The sequence below is a fragment of the Diaphorina citri genome, unplaced genomic scaffold (assembly GCF_000475195.1).
Source record: "Diaphorina citri unplaced genomic scaffold, Diaci psyllid genome assembly version 1.1 scaffold618, whole genome shotgun sequence".
NCBI classification, from domain to species: Eukaryota; Metazoa; Arthropoda; class Insecta; order Hemiptera; family Psyllidae; genus Diaphorina; species Diaphorina citri.
Genome location: NW_007378051.1, coordinates 138,735 through 156,036, shown reverse-complemented (window position 1 = coordinate 156,036; position 17,302 = coordinate 138,735). Strand labels below are relative to the sequence as shown.

At 41.5% G+C, this 17,302-nt stretch overlaps 1 protein-coding gene and 1 long non-coding RNA gene across 2 annotated transcripts in view; both read right to left on the bottom strand.

The window, feature by feature from the left end:
- LOC103510566 (mucin-17-like) overlaps nt 1-17,236 on the bottom strand; it is a 24,753-nt gene extending 7,517 nt beyond the window's left edge. The window contains exons 1-4 of the mRNA XM_026824590.1: nt 17,208-17,236; nt 15,784-17,149; nt 14,402-15,613; nt 13,523-14,194 (exon numbers count right to left, since the gene is read on the bottom strand). Coding sequence (XP_026680391.1) covers nt 13,523-14,194; nt 14,402-15,613; nt 15,784-17,149; nt 17,208-17,236 — 3,279 coding nt within the window. The remainder of the gene's footprint in view (nt 1-13,522; nt 14,195-14,401; nt 15,614-15,783; nt 17,150-17,207) is intronic.
- LOC113467998 lies at nt 7,554-8,424 on the bottom strand. The gene is made up of 2 exons (XR_003391879.1): nt 8,394-8,424; nt 7,554-8,007 (listed from the first exon to the last, which is right to left on the bottom strand). It is a non-coding gene; the product is annotated as an uncharacterized LOC113467998 (long non-coding RNA).
- Nucleotides 17,237-17,302: the final 66 nt, after the last annotated feature.

Sequence of the window (17,302 nt, the reverse complement as noted above, 5' to 3'; positions counted from 1 at the left end):
TACGTACATAGTACGAATGTAGGTACTTATGTACGTAGAACCTATGTATATTCGTACTAGGTAAATAGGTAATAGATAATACGTGAGAAGGTATTTGTGAAGCACAAAAAAAAAAAAAAAAAAAAAAAAAAAAACCTGAGAAACCTTACGTTAAAGATTATACATTTTAGTGCGCCCCCATCACCCATCGAAAATGTATTCAACATTCAACCCTCGCGACGAATTCGCATAGAACTGAGGACAAGAAGTAGTAGCCTACTGCTGGAGTAATGGACTTTTCAGACCTAATTGAGCGAAAAAAAAACACTATTAATTTTCTTCTCTTTTTCGTCATATTATGAGAATTTGACCCTAATAATAGCACCTAGCCTACTGCTGGAATTAAGGGGACTTTTCGGTCCTAATCGAGCTAATCGGGCAGTTGAAACAAGCTCTATTAATCTATTATTTATTACTCCAAGCAACCTCCGTGGCCGAGTGGGTATTACACTAGGCCTGCACGCAGGAGGTCCGGGTTCGATTCCCGGCGGGGCCGAGGTTTTTTTCGGCTCTGTTCTTGGAGTTCGGGGTGCACCTCGTGAGGGGACAATTGAGTAGCTACTTTAATCGAGTAGCGACCAGTGGCGGCATTACAAGTCGAAGAGACGAGCGATGATAAATAATGATGATTGAGTAAATGAAAGACTTGTAATACTGTGATACCCCCAAAGTTGTGAGAAAGCTCTCTGCTTTAACACAAAGATACCATGATTAGATTTTCATTTTGATTGATTATTTATTACTCCATCAACCAGTTGTGGTCCGAACGGTGGAAAAACCAGTTGCTATGGATGATCCGGTGGTCTACCCCAGGAAACACCTCTCCAGATCCATCAACCAGTTGTGGTCCGAACGGTGGAAAAACCAGTTGCTATGGATGATCCGGTGGTCTACCCCAGGAAACACCTCTCCAGATACCGGCAGTAACACTTGCTTGACCACTAACAGTGACTAGAATAGTCACCAATTATCCACCTAGCCAGTCTGTCAACCTTACTTCGGTCCTAAAACAAACAAGCCGTCTACAGAGTGTTACTGTCGAAGCGATCTTTGTCAATCTTGTCAGCCTGGTTAGCTTGGAAGGTAGCGGCTGGCTTGGAATCTTACTGAACGCCAGTGGTGTTAACCTGCCTCGGTGGTGCAGTGATCAGTTTTTTCCGCAAAATATGTTAAGTAAGTGGTCGAACCTGTCTAATTGGGAGCCGTCCAAACGCTCCTGGATTAACGGTAAAAAAAAAAAGTGGCCCCTTCATTTGTAATTGTAATTGATAAACACTTTTCTAATTGGAAAACCTGGCTAAGTGGGGGAAAAAATTGCCGCTCCCTCGAATGCCCAATTAGACAGGTAGGTAATGGAAAGTAACATCTTGATGGAAGACTCAGTATCAATATCTTGATGGAAGACTCACATTCGTATTTATGAACAAGAATGATCGTTCTTAGATCAGTCTCAAGTCAAAATTTACCAATCAAATGCCTTGAGACTATGCTTAGCACGAACTTAAGAGCCAGCATTTTGTTCATAAATATGGGTGCACAATAATAGTAGTAGCCTACTGCTGGAGTAAAGGGACTTTTCAGTCCTATGCGAGCAGTATAAATAAGCACTATTATTATTAACACAAGGCCAGCTACTCACTATCAGGTAGACCTAACAGGCGGACTTTTTCCTGTCAGGTGGTAGTGTCAGGTCTACCTGACCGGTTACGGGTTGAGTGGCTGGCCTAACAAGTGGTCAAGACGCTCACCAGGTAAACAGGAAGGCGAGAGGTCAATTCCAGCCCTACACCATCGTGCTTCTGAACTTTACTGATGCCCGCGAGAAGAGACGATACGAAAAATGATCGTTTCTCGTCTCGGGGACCTTGTCTCGTCTCTTGATTTTTCCATGGGACGAGACAAAATCCATGTCTCGTCGTGTAATGACGATCACAAAATGACGAGCGATGAAAAATTTCTGGTCGTACATATTTTATTTTATTTATTTTTTTTTTCTGAATAAACTTAGAGAGAACTGTTACACGCTATATACCAGTACGTGGTTTTACTACTCGCGTAGCGTAGTTTAGCGTCTGTATTCCAGTTCTGTAGGTTCATCACAATGACGAGGTCAACCCTGTTATCAGATAAGGAAGGACATGGCACACACTGCCACAGTGCGCTCGGAAAGTTAGGCAACTCTTTCTACGCAAACACAGGGGTTCAGAAAGTTAAGAAACCCCTCCCAAATGACGAGGTCAACCCTGTTATCAGATAAGGAAGGACATGGCACACACTGCCACAGTGCGCTCGGAAAGTTAGGCAACTCTTTCTACGGAAACACAGGGGTTCAGAAAGTTAAGAAACCCCTCCCATTAAATTCGGACTACGTTCTGTAAGTTCATCACATGACGAGGTGAACCCTGTTATCAGATAAAGAAAGACATGGAACACACAGCGCCACAGTGCGATAGGAAAGTTAAGAACTCTCTCCGCGGAGACACGGGGGGCTCAGAAAGTTCTGGAACTCTTTCCACAGAGATAGACACAGGACGGCCAGAAAGTAAGGTCCATCACATGACGAGGTGAACCCTGTTATCAGATAAGGAAGGACATTACTGCCACAGTGCGATAGGAAAGTTAAGCAACTCTCTCCGCGGAGACACAAGGGGGTTAACGAAGTTGTGCAACCTACCTCGATGGGTCAACATTGAAATCAGATAAGCACTTTCGACGGAACGAGCTATAGTGCTTTCGGAATGTTAAGCCACTCTTTGTCAAACACACCGAGTCAAAAAGGTTTCAATTTCATGAGTTCATGTAGAAACACATTAGCATAACGTCTCGTCACGTGGTCAAGACGAACCTGATTGTCGAAAAAAGCTCGAGACCTACAGGTCTGTCAGACAGCCTGAAGCTTTTCCTGTCACACACGTTCTGACGGCGACGCTCTGAGCGTGCGCGACTGGCCCTAGTTAGCTTTTCGACGGAACCTTGACAATTTCATCGGTCGTTCAATTTAGACACAAACAAGTTAGCTTTTCGACGGAACCTTGACAATTTCATCGGTCGTTCAATTTAGACACAAACAAGTCTCAAGCCCGACATATTTCCACATTGAGACTCCATTGTTCTGTGGCATACCATACCTTAGAGTTAAGGTAGGGCAAAGGTGTGCCGAGTTTTCTATAAACATGAAATAAACAATAAACCAAGCTTAAGAGATGTAAACACTTGTAGGCCCGCAGGCAATAGCTTTGTAGATATAGTAGCAGGCTGCGTTTCTCAAAACAGTTTCTCCGATTAAGCTAAGACAGCGTTAAGCAAAAAAGAAAAATCCATAAAGGCGATTGCCTTGTGGATGGTGTCCGGTTGAGATGGCTTCATCGGGACAACGGTTAGCCGCTTTTGGGAGCGCGATTTCGACCGTCTTCCAAAAGGTAAGGTAAGTAGTGTAATGTTAGCACCAGATTTTACTTATTTTTTATAGAGGTTGGACGCTTTAAACGTCACTGTACAACTAGGTACCAATTATTTTAGTGAGGAATACCCATCTGGATACCAACCACGCGCAACGTTGTCTTCAGTGATCCATTTTGGGAACTAGTGTATTCAACGTGCTATTGGCTAGCCCCTGATTGGCGTCAAAATTTGGTCGGAAAAGATCCCCATTTCAATGTTTTTAAATGTAAAGCCCCTGAGTCCGGTTGAGATGGCTTCATCGGGACAACGGTTAGCCGCTTTTGGGAGCGCGATTTCGACCGTCTTCCAAAAGGTAAGGTAAGTAGTATAATGTTAGCACCAGATTTTACTTATTTTTTTATAGAGGTTGGACGCTTTAAAAGTCACTGTACAACTTACTTACCAATTTTTTTAGTGAGAAATACCCATCTGGATACCAACCACGCGCAACGTTGTCTTCAGTGATCCATTTTGGGAACTAGTGTATTCAACGCGCTATTGGCTAGCCCCTGATTGGCGTCAAAATTTGGTCAGAAAAGATCCCCATTTCAATGTTTTTAAATGTAAAGCCCCTGGTTTAAATGAAAGCCGAGTGCTTATAGCAATAAAGCATCACAATTCAATCAAGCAAAGTGCCAAAGTGGCAAGTACTGACAAAACAAAGGTCAGGTAGAGCATAAAACTCAACATTAATGTCTGGGAGCGTGGTTTTTGCTTCGATATTTATCACTTGAAGAGAGTACATACGAACGTAAATCTGTAAAGCCATTGTAATGAAGAGGTATTGTTTAGCCCTTAGTAGAATTTAGGTCATTCACGGGGTAAGTCAAAAGTTTTCAAGTTTCAAATGTAATTTCATTTGAGATTTCATAGAGGGAACGGTAACTGCTATGGTCTTACCGTAGAGAAGGAAGACAGGAATAGGAGAAAGCCAACCGTTCCAAAAACGAAGGTTATCTGATTGGGATAAAATCCGGCCCGGGCAAAAATCAAACCCGCGACCTAAGTGCTTAGAAGTCAGACGCGCTACCCTCCAAGATAAAATGTAATTCCTCATGAAGTGTTTGACTTTCGCCAGATTTAGATTGTTGGAATACTATATTTAACTGTTGAGCTTCTGATAAATATAAGTATTAGAGTTCCAGAACTCAGTCACTCGATTGGGTTTCCGACACCCTCGTTTTTGTCTCAGTGTAGGACTGAAAACTGACAAGTCTTCATCTTTTTCCTCACAGTGACATCCATGTTCATCTGCGGTGTTGCCACATCCCACCTTCCCATTACATCGCCAGTTGAGCGGGATACAATGACCGCTACCACAATGAAATTGAGAGGAAACATCGCAGGCACGGGAATTGCACATTGCTTCATTCTCATCGGAAAGGTCCTCACAATCTGGTACGCCGTTACATACGTGATTGTACGCCAGACAGCGCTTGCTACCACACTGGGGGATGAGAAGAAGCAAGGGATTAATATTGGGAAATAAATTTAACAATCTTCTGGAAACGGGATACTATGTCGAGAAGCATGATAACAAGATAAGAGAATGCTAGATAGTAGATGGAATTGTAATGAAAAATTAAATCACATTAAAAACTTATTGTAATTTGGAAGAACCTATTAGGGTTCCCATGACCGCTGCCGAATTCCCCCCACATGACTGTCAGCCTAGTTATTTTGGAGGGTAGCGCGCCTAGCTTGTAGGTTTACAGATACGGCTGGCTTTTCGTAGATTCGTAGAAGTTCAACCCGTCCTTTGGGGCTGACCAGCCCCTACACCTAAGCCTCAGTTTGGGCTTTTTGTGTGTGATACGGCTGGCTTTATCCTATCCTATTCTCCTTCTCTCTTAGATTTAGGGACGATGAGACTCAAGTTGATAGAGTTCCCCCTATCAATCTAACCTCTTCAAAAATAAGACCTTCGTTGTTGCTCGTTACAGTTCTTCTATCGAACGTTTTAACCTCTTTGAAAAACGGCCGAGTGAAAACTTGGTAATCATTTCATTGAATTATCTAGGGGAAAAATTGGGACATCCGATTTTCACCGAGATCTAGGGATCACCGATAGAAAAAAAAAAAAATCGGGATTTCAGCGATCACCGAGAGAAAAAAATCGGGGAATCCGATTTTGACCGATCTTACCTGGAAGTTGCCATGGCATTGGTTTTCCTCACACCCGAACTCACCCGAACTACCGGGACAATCGTTACATCTGGCAATACTGGTCTTTAGCGATCTAGCTCATACCCGATCTTTACCGATCTAGCGATCACTGAAAATTCGGGCATCCGATTTTGCCCGATCTTACCTGGAAGTTGCCATGGCATTGGTTTTCCTCACACCCGAACTCATCCGAACTACCGGGACAATCGTTACATCTGGCAATACTGGTCTTTAGCGATCTAGCTCACACCCGATCTTTACCGATCTAGCGATCACTGAAAATTCGGGCATCCGATTTTGCCCGATCTTACCTGGAAGTTGCCATGGCATTGGTTTTCCTCACACCCGAACTCATCCGAACTACCGGGACAATCGGGTATACCGTTACATCTGGCAATACTGGGGATGCACACCAGCTCATCATACGAGGTATTCCTACTGCATTGGAATAGGCCTGTGGGGAAATCGTGAGAGAACAAATGAGATGAATGGCTAAGAGGCAGCGGACCAAGTCCAAAAAAATCGTTTTGAGATAAATGAAGTTAAAGTTTAGGACTAGCTTGAGTTTGAATAGAGATAGCCATTTTGTTTTTACTCTCATTTCAACACTAAAGGGAAGTAGCAACCAATTAAAAAGTAAAAATAAGATCTTTTTGTGCTGTTTCCAACGATACCTATACAATACTCAAAAAGACAATTTTTGGACTTGGTCCACTCTGCCTCTTACCCATTCAATTATTTCGATGATTGCCTACCTAATTGACTATCTTCATCACCACACACAAAAGCCATCCTAGAGGCTTAGGTGTAGGAACCGAAGGTACCATAGTGTTTCTAAGTTTCACGACCTTAGCAGTTATACAGGTTCCATAGGTGTGCCCAAGTTTCACGAATCTACTGGACTTGGAACACCTATTTCTCATGTTACGAATTAAAAATCTCGAAACTCACCCTCCGCGCACATCTGCAGACTCGTGTCTCCAAACGCCGCCTTGCCCCGGTCCTCCATCATTCCAAAGTCCGCCAGATGTCCGATCAGCGTATCTCCCACCGTTGGCCTCACCGGTGGCGGGGTCTCCACATAGGGTACCCTCTCCGTAACAGGAACCGGAACAAACGTTACAGGAACGCTAACAAACGCTGTCTCATCCTCAGGAATCGGCTTCAGCGGTGGAAACATCCCAAAGTCGAGCAGCTTCCCCAGGTTCCCGTTTCGACCTTTAAAGTCAATTCAATTTTAATTCGGAAACATCCCAAAGTCGAGCAGCTTCCCCAGGTTCCCGTTTCGACCTTTAAAGTCAATTCAATTTTAATTCATCGACCAACCTATGCAAGAATATTCACCCATTCTACAAAAAATTACTGAAAAATATCATCAAACCCTGCCACCCTGGCAACATGTAAAGATAGAAATAAATTTCCATCTACTTACCTAATCAAATCAAATATTTTTATTGTGGTGATATACAAACATGTATGTACACAAATTTTTCCTAATGCTAACTTATAACTAACTTAATACTTAATATTACATAGAGAATAGAAATAGGTGATGCCGCACCCTATTAATTGTACCTGTACCTCATAAAAACAAATGCCACCCTGGCAACATGTAAAGATAGAAATAAATTTCCATCTACTTACCTATTCAAAGAAAAACACAAACAGTGAAATAATTAAATCAACATTTCTCTTTGAACTAAATAAATATGAAAATTGTATGAAGATATTCACAGATGGATCAAAAGATAATAATCACTCAGGATGTGCCCTGGTCATTCCTGAACGAAATGTCACTCAGTAGTAGGTATTGCCTTGACTCAGATGCGAGTATCTTTACATGTGAATTATATGCCATTTATTGTTCTCTAAAATACTCGAATTTGAGTTCGTGCAGAAAGACTCCAGGGTGACCGATGCACATTCTAACTGTCTACTAGGGAAGAACACATTTTTACACACACACACTAGGCGAGTTTTTTGATGCACAACTGGAATTTTTCGGAGTTTTGTTTTATTTCATAGTAACCGTCTCCAAATGTGTACGCATGAAAGAACACATTTTATAGGCGACCCTTTTTTCAGCACAACTGATTTTTTTTTCCGAGTTTGTTTTATTTCATAGTTGACCTTTTTGAAAATGCTTTATGGATTTTTATGGATTAAAGCACGTCCTTTCATTGTTCATAGCAATAATGCTAATTAAAAATGAGTTATACTTCGAAATGCCGAATAAATTGTTTCTATCTTAATATGTATTTAAGATAATAACATTAATAATAATTAAATTATGTTGGTACCCACTATAAAAAGGTACCTAATTTAAAATTACTTTAAGCACTTGTTTGTGTTTAGGAGTGTCTGCAAAAAATAAAATAAATTAAATGATTTCTTTGGAGGGTTAATTAAATACATTTTAATTACTTGCGCGGAAAACTTAGGAACTACGCAGCTACATTATTTAAAAAATGCTTACTAAAAAACTTAAATCCAAAAATATACTAAAAATAAAATGATAAAATATTCTATTAGATGGATTAAATCTCGTTTAACGGTGGCACAATTGGCACATGGTTAATTTATTCCATTACTAATTTTAATTAATAAAAATTAAACTAATTTTTGCCCGTCAATTATAATAAATAATAAACAATGATAATTTTCCCGTCAGATGAAAATCAATTTATGTAAAAATTAGCTAAAGAAAAATAGGATTTCTAACTTTTTTTGACTACCTAGGTACTTACCTAATTTAGCTATAGGTAATGATTTATTTCCTAATAATAAAAAAAATCGTTAATTTATATTTCATTTATTAATTGCAAATTTTAATTATGTAGATATCTTAGTTTAAATTATTTAAAATGGCGAAAATTAATCACGTAAAAATTAGTTATTAAGTAGATGGTAAAAAAATCAATCTGGTTGTTGCTTTTTTGAAATGCCAAAAATTACCCACGTAAAAATAATTATTAAAATGCCAAAAAAATAGGCCACGTAAAATTAGTTATTTAAGTAGGCGAAAAAAAAAAAAAAATGTGTACACGGTTGAAAAGCTTCAACCGCCACACAGTTCAGGCGATCTCTATTTCCGATTCCGATTCTGCCTCGAGTAGCGACTGTAGCAAGAGAGTGCATTGGGACAACTATTGGCTGAATCAACTTTCTATCAAGGTTTTTTTCTGCATTCAGTTCAGCCATACGTTCTCTCTGCCTTCAATTTACGTACGGTTTCAATATCGGATTCGGTCCGAAACACATTCACTTGGCAGAAACTCCGGCCTGAAAAAAACAGAAAGAAACAGGAAACACACAATGAGTGCTGTTTAATAAATTGTAATGAATCAATAAAATACAAATCAGTTTCGATTCGATCAATTTTACTTCATTTTCATTGTACATGTTCTGGTTAACCCGTTTCAGTCTCGATGGGTCAATTCAGAACCTTATTTTTACTCGTAGATTCCTAAAAAGCTTAGCCCATTCTTTAGGGCTGTCCAGCCCCTACACCTAAGCCTCAGATTGGGCTTTTTGTGTATAAACTTCATCTTCACTCACTCGCCCTCTGGTCTTTTAACAGGTTTGATACAGGGAAATGTAACTGCTAAGGTCTCATCATTCCGAAATCGAATAGAGAAAAATCACGGGATAGGAGAAAGTCAGCCGTTTTGAGAACGAGCCTTATCTGTTTAGGATAAAATCCGCCCGACGCGAACTTTATTATGAACAAAGAAGGTAGGTACGTTCCTGGAAGGGCTTTTTCCTATCCTGTCCTTATTCTTTATTCGATTTCGGACGATAAGACCTCCGTTCTTACTGTTCCGGAGTTCCCTCTATGAAATCTGTTCCCATTTCCCGTGGTTCCTCTTATTAAACTGTTAGCACAAACATCTGACAGTCATCAAATACTCTAAAGTCTAAGGAATGTTTAACCAACCTCAGTCTAAATAAAGCACTATTTGAATAAGTAATTAAAAAAAACCCTCCAACAACAAACAAACTCTTCAAAAGAAGTACATTTGCAAACGTGTAAACCTCAATAAATCTCGACTTGACTCTGACTCGAACCACCAACCTTCAGATCCGAAGTCCACAAAGTTCGTGACACACAGCGGGTTAACTAATGGAGTTTTTTAATTAACACACTACCCAGTCTCCTTCAAACAGTCGATATAAACCAGGGGTTCCCAAACTTTTGAGTACTGCGTACCACCTGACACGTCAAGGTTCTTTTGGCGTAAAATAGAATAGAATATACCTTGTTTATCCTGCCAGAATGAGACTGAAAAGTCCCTTTACTCCCGCAGTCTAACCAAGGTCTCATATATTTTGACATATCATGGGGAACACATATTGCAATAGATGATCACCCTGATTAATTAGAAAAAAAAAATAGAATTCGACAGTCTAAATAAAGAACCAAGGTCTTATATATTTCCGAAGTAATTCCGGCGTACCACCAATTATCAATTTTGTGTGTGTTTTGGGTTAAGTAAAGAAATTATAGCACCGTAGACGAAATTTTTGTGTTAACCGTAGTACCATGTCACACTTTTTGGTGCACTGATTGTAGATTTTTTCTCTCCCAACTAGGGTTGCCAGATTTGTTTTTCGCATTTACGAGACAAATCGTAAAAAAATGAGTTTTTCAAATCTCTTCGGGTACCACCAGAACTGCTTCTGCGTACTAGTGGTACGCGTACCACAGATTGGGAACCTCTGATGTAAACAAGCATCCTTGTTGATTTCGATCATACTCAACGCCTTGTCTGAATTATAATGACAAGAATGAGTAGATACTTTAACCGAGTAGCGACCAGTGACGGCATTACCAGTGCAAACAAATTCATAAGAAATACTCGTACCTAATATATCTCTAGTAGCCCGGTCAAACTTTGACTTAGCGGGGACCGCGCACCTTATACTGACAAAACAAAGGTCAGGTAGAGCATAAAACTCAACATTAATGTCTGGGAGCGTGGTTTTTGCTTCGATATTTATCACTTGAAGCAAGTACATACGAACGTAAATCTGTAAAGCCATTGTAATGAAGAGGTATTGTTTAGCCTTTAGTAGAATTTAGGTCATTCACGGGGTAAGTCAAAAGTTATCAAGTTTCAAATGTAGTTTCTTTTGGGGTTTCATAGAGGGAACGGTAGCTGCTATGGTCTTACCGTAGAGAAGGAAGACAGGAATAGGAGAAAGCCAACCGTTCCGAAAACGAAGGTTAGCTGATTGGGATAAAATCCGTCCCGGGCAAAAATCAAACCCGCGACCTAAGCGCTTAGAAGTCACACGCGCTACCCTCCAAGGTAAAATGTAATTCCTCATGAAGTGTTTGACTTTCCCCAGATTTAGATTGTTGGAATACTATATTACTTAAACTGTTGAGCTTCTGATAAATATAAGTATTAGAGTTCCAGAACTCAGTCACTCGATTGGGCTTCCGACACCCTAGTTTTTGTCTCAGTGTAGGACTGAAAACTGACAAGTCTTCATCTTTTTTCCAACGACCTCTTCATATTTCATATTACCATAAAGTACGTTGTTTAGCATATACGGTGGGTTGTTGTTGTTGGTTTATTGTTTCCAATTCATTGTTCTCCATCAAGGTTCAACGCATTCACTCAAACTTTCACTCTCTTTCACATTTCTAGGTCTACCGAATTATACTGAATACCTCACTGGTTGCTGATTGCACAAGGTAATAGGTCCAACCAATATCTACATGGCAACCTCCGTGCCCGAGTGGGAGGTCCCGGGTTCGATTCCCGGCGGGGTTGAAGTTTTTTCGGCTCTGTGCCAGGAGTTCGGGGTGCACTTGGCCTCCCCGAATTATACTGAATACCTCACTGGTTGCTGATTGCACAAGGTAATAGGTCCAACCAATATCTACATGGCAACCTCCGTGCCCGAGTTGGAGGTCCCGGGTTCGATTCCCGGCGGGGTCGAAGTTTTTTCGGCTCTGTGCCAGGAGTTCGGGGTGCACTTAGCCTCATGAGGACAATTGAGTAGATACTTTAACCGAGTAGCGACCAGTGACGGCATTACCAGTGCAAACAAATTCATAAGAAATACTCGTACCTAATATATCTCTAGTAGCCCGGTCAAACTTTGACTTAGCGGGGACCGCGCACCTTAATTACAGGAGGCACTATACGTTTCCTCATATTAACCTCACCGAGCGTGAGTGGGACCGTTATTTTTTCGTCATTAATTATTAGCTCAGGAAAATGGTGACCTTATTATAAAATTTGTTACCTACACACCTACCTAACCTTTCAATTTTCAACAAATAAAAAGATATTTACTACATATAACATTGCAAAAAATGAAGGTAAAGTTAAAGCATATGTAATAGGATAAAATGACCTAGTCAAATAACAAACAAATTGCAAATAATAACAAAGCAACATGTCTCGTCGTGTAATGACGATCACAAAATGACGAGCGATGAAAAATTTCTGGTCGTACATATTTTATTTTATTTATGAAAAACTATAGTATGGAGGGGGGGGGGGGGTTAGATAAATTAACCCAGAAGAGCTGAACTTTTTTTTTTCTCCACTGGATCTTGCTGAAATTTAACCGTTTCTAACTCTGGACCGGTAGGAAATTTTGTTTTCTAACTGATGGACAAATGCTGGTCTACTCCCTGTTTAACGTCCCCCAGGCAGACAATTAACAGAAAATAATTTTATAAAAATAAAAAAACATGAAGCTGTATTGTTTCATAAACTACCATTATATATGACTCATTGACTCAATGGTAACTGACAACTACCTAAATCCCTAATATACTCCCTATTTAAAGTCCTCAAGCCAAATCAAGCTGGTCTACTCCCTGTTTAACGTCCCCCAGGCAGACAATTAACAGAAAATAATATTATAAAAATAAAAAAAAAAAAAAACATGAAGCTGTATTGTTTCATAAACGACCATATATGACTCATTGACTCAATGGTAACTGACAACTACCTAAATCCCTATTATTAAGTAGTTTGAAGTTTTATTGTTTCAATACAAAGAGAGGGCGTGCCCCAATCACGGTAGAAACAAATTAAAGACGGGAAATTCTGTGTGATTAAGAGTTTAAGAGGTTCTATTAGGAGTTCAAGAGGTTGGGAAGTTTTTCTCTAAGTTCATCATGAACATGTGTAAGGCTTGGTATACACGCGACGATTTTCAAAGCGTTTTCTTTAAACTTGATACCTACTTAAGGCCTGTTCCCACTTGTCGTGAGTTTCATCCGATTTTTTTCCGAATGTCCTGTAGGCAATGTGATTTAGATGAGTGTTCCCACTGCACAAGACACGATTTTTTTTCCGAACGACACAAAATGTCCTGTAGGCAATGTAATTTAGATGAGAGTGTTCCCACTACACACGACACGATTTTTTTCCGAACGACAAGAGGAAACGGGCCTTAAGCAAAAATCCTAGGAGTAGATACTTTAACCGAGTAGCGACCAGTGACGGCATTACCAGTGCAAACAAATTCATAAGAAATACTCGTACCTAATATATCTCTGGTAGCCCGGTCAAACTTTTTTGACTTAGCGGGGACCACGCACCTTCATTACAGGAGGCACTATACGTTTCCTCATATTAACCTCACCGAGCGTGAGTGGGACCGTTATTTTTTCGTCATTAATTATTAGCTCAGGGAAATGGTGACCTTATTATAAAATTTGTTACCTACACACCTACCTAACCTTTCAATTTTCAACAAATAAAAAGATGTTTACTACATTTAACATTGCAAAAAAAGAAGGTAAAGTTAAAGCATATGTAATGGATAAAATGACCTAGTCAAATAACAAACAAATTGCAAATAATAACAAAGCATGCAAATAAAAACTTGTATGTGTTCTTACCTCAAGACAATAGCTGCAGTGACAGTCGGACAGGGTCCACGATTCCTTATCCGGCACTTCCAGCAAGCACACCTTACACAGTACTACACCACTGGGGGTCACTTCTACCCCGGGGGCCGCCACTGGTACAAACCCGTGCACCGAACTCACCGAATACTTCGACGAGGATGCCATCGACAGCAAACTCGAACATCGCGAACACATCCGATTCGGCCCGAGGTTGTCCGAGGTCGACGGCACGCGAAGCCGGTTCGTCGGCTTGAGCGGTTCGATACTCGGCGACTGCAGCTCGGAAGACGAAGAGGAACTTGAGAACGTGCGAAGTTTGCCGAGTCGCGGGCCCGAACTTTCGCGAAGTGGACCCGAACATTCGCGAGGTTCGTTCACGCTGCACGCGCTACCGGAGATTTCCAACGCCGGTGCTGCGCTCTGCCGGTGAACTTCGTGGGTCTCCGCCACTTTTCGTTGCGATTCGGCTTTTAGACAGGAACTGATCTCGGTCCAACTCTTACTATAGGTTGGTTGCCTATAGATGACGTTATTGTTGACATTAAGGACGGATCGCGTTCCGTAAGGGTTCTTGTAGAACGGTTTGGACCGGGTAGGATCGTGTAAATCTGTCCGACCGTTTTGGACGTTGAGCAGCGAGCGCCAGCTTTTCGTCAAAATGTGGTCGATTTTGCGGTAGATCTTATGATTGTTGTTCTTCAGTTTGGTGAGCGTTACTGTCGACAGAGAGATCGCTTTCTTACCGTGACCCAAATCTCCGTTCGGCATGTCTAAATGATCATCGGAATCGTTTCTTAAGGAAATATCGTGTAAATCTGTCCGACCGTTTTGGACGTTGAGCAGCGAGCGCCAGCTTTTCGTCAAAATGTGGTCGATTTTGCGGTAGATCTTATTATTGTTGTTCTTCAGTTTCGTGAGCGTTACTGTCGATAGAGAGATCGCTTTCTTACCGTGGCCCAAATCACCGTTTGGAATGTCTAAATGATCATCGGAATCGTTTCGCAACGAAATGTATTTCTTGTTTTCGTTTTCGCAGCTCGTGGAGACGCTTCGTTTGCGTTTCCCGGTCGTTATCTTTGAGAACGACCCTGAGATGTCTCTCTGTCCTTGCTGTAGCAGATCCTCACTTTCCATTCGATCAAATATCAAGCTCTTACACGTGCGAATGTTCCCGTTCTCTTTCCTACTTCGGAAAGGCCTCAAAAAGCTGTGGCTGTTCTTCTGAAAGCCACTCGACTTGTGGTTATTGTTCACCATCGACTTTTTGTTTACATCCGACGGAACAATCACCGGTTTCCCACACCGTTCCAACGAATCGCTCAACAGTTTCTCCGCCTCACACAACGGTGAGTTGACGTCACGATTAATTGACGTGATTCTACGCTCCTCCGGACTTGTGATCTTATTCAAACCTCTGGGTGTATGAGTGATGTTGTTCGGGTGCCAATTCCGTGATGTCTCATAATTGTTTGTTTGAGTTGTGTTGGCACCTGGGGCCGTGGTTAGAGTTGTCGCCATTCTACCATGTGCAATCAATAGATCATGACTGTCATTAGAGGCACCTACGTTCGAGTTGGATATCGGATTACCTGAAATAGATCTATTGGCTTCGCATACATTCGCACTCTCCTTACTGGAAACCGATCTATTCCCTTCACATTTTGCACGTTCCTTACTAGAAATCGATCCATCGGCTTCACACAAATTTGATTTCTTATCACAGATTACATCATCTCCCGATCCAATCATCAAAGCGGTCTTATCTCCCACGTTTTCATCGGATGTGTCCCCATCAAGTGAGTCTGTCATATTGTCACTCCGCTTATCTCCTATCACCGCAGATTGGACACTATTACTCGAAACCGTTGTGGAATGTTTTTCTGTCTGTTCACAACTGCCTTCGCAAGTAGTGTCGACTTTACAAGCAGTGTCGATTTTACAAGCAGTGTCGATTTTACAAGCAGTGCCGATTTTACAAGTAGTGTCCATTTTACAAGCAGTTTCAACTTTAGGATCATAACTCCTCGTCCTCTTTTCACAAGCAGTGACGCCTTCATTGCTTGAACTCCCGACTTGATTAAGGAGCGCGGTAGCGCTCTGCCCCGTTAAGTCATTACTTGTACCATTCCTCTTAGTTCTTGTACATACATTCTCGGAGTCATTATTTGCACACTGTCCATTTTCATTAATGCCCTCACTTGCGAACTGTTCCTTTTCATCAATGCCCTCACTTGCACCCCGACTTGATTAAGGAGCGCGGTAGCGCTCTGCCCCGTTAAGTCATTACTTGTACCATTCCTCTTAGTTCTTGTACATACATTCTCGTAGTCATTATTTGCACACTGTCCATTTTCATCAATGCCCTCACTTGCAGAGCTTTCATTTTCATCAATGCCCTCACTTGCAAACTGTTCGTTCTCATTTTGATGTCTCCCTTCCGGCCCTTGTATTTTGGTCGGCTGACTGCTGTTGGTGGGATTTTTACAAGGCCGGTTGTTGTTCTCTGTGAACTTTTCTAGTTTAGTTTCACTGTCTACTTTCGTTTGACTGTTATTTGGATCATTGGCTTTGGTAGGATCTTGTTTATCTACAGAACTGTGAGGATGGGTAAGATCGATAGGAAGGTTACCTTTAGTTTCACTTGTTGGATCATTGGCTTTAATAGGATCTTCTTTGTGTTCAGTCGTGTGAGGAGCATCGTTAGGAAAAATACGTTTAGTAGGTGGATCATTGGCTTCGGTTACATCTCGTTTATCTACAGGACTGTGAGGCGCGGTAATAGGAAGGATTGATCCGGTATGAGGATGAGTATCTTTCGGAAGGTTACCTTTAGTTTCACTTGTTGGGACATTGGCTTTGGCTACATCTACACTGTCTACATGCGTGTGAAGGGCATTTCTAGGAAGGTTCGCTCCGGAATGATTATCAGTCTCATGTCCACCGGACACTCGGGGATGAGTATCTTTCGGAAGGTTACCTTTAGTTTCACTTGTTGGGACATTGGCTTTGGCTACATCTACTCTGTCTACATGCGTGTGAAGGGCATTTCTAGGAAGGTTCGCTCCGGAATGATTAACAGTCTCATGTCCACCGGACACTCGTTCTTTGGTATTAAGTACATCTGTGTTCCTCGTACTCGGTGTGCCTTTGCACCTATTTGTACTATCGTGTCTACTATTAAAATTAAGTACACTCGTATCGGATTGAGTACAGGAAGAATTATAATCTAAAATATCAGTCTTACCAACAGTTACAGTACGCGTCGGGTCGGAGTCGCCCGTGCTCGGGGGAGCAGTAGCTTGCCTTTTCGAACTTGGGCTACTGTTCTTGGAATTTCCTAGTACTGGAAAGTTACTTAAATCGATCGGACTTGGCGCCCCAGTTTTATTTACAGGATTATTGGACGTTATTGGATTTGTACATGCGGTATTTACACTTTTGCCGGCGGGCGGCTCTACACCTTCACGGCGTTCCGCATTGGTCGCGGCTTTTCCTTCCAATGCGTGACGTGAAGCCGCCTCCTCGGACCGCCTGGACCACCCACTTGCCGGTACACTATTCCCGAGTGGCGCCCCTCGCGCGTCTGTTTCTTCATTGTTTGTTTGGTTTTCAGGCGAGCTGTGTGGAGACGAAATGAGTGTTGCACTTTCCCTGGATGACGATTTTGAGTTCGTGCAGAAAGACTCCAGGGTGACCGATGCACATTCTAACTGTCTACTAGGGAAGAACACATTTTTACACACACACTAGGCGAGTCTTTTGATGCACAAC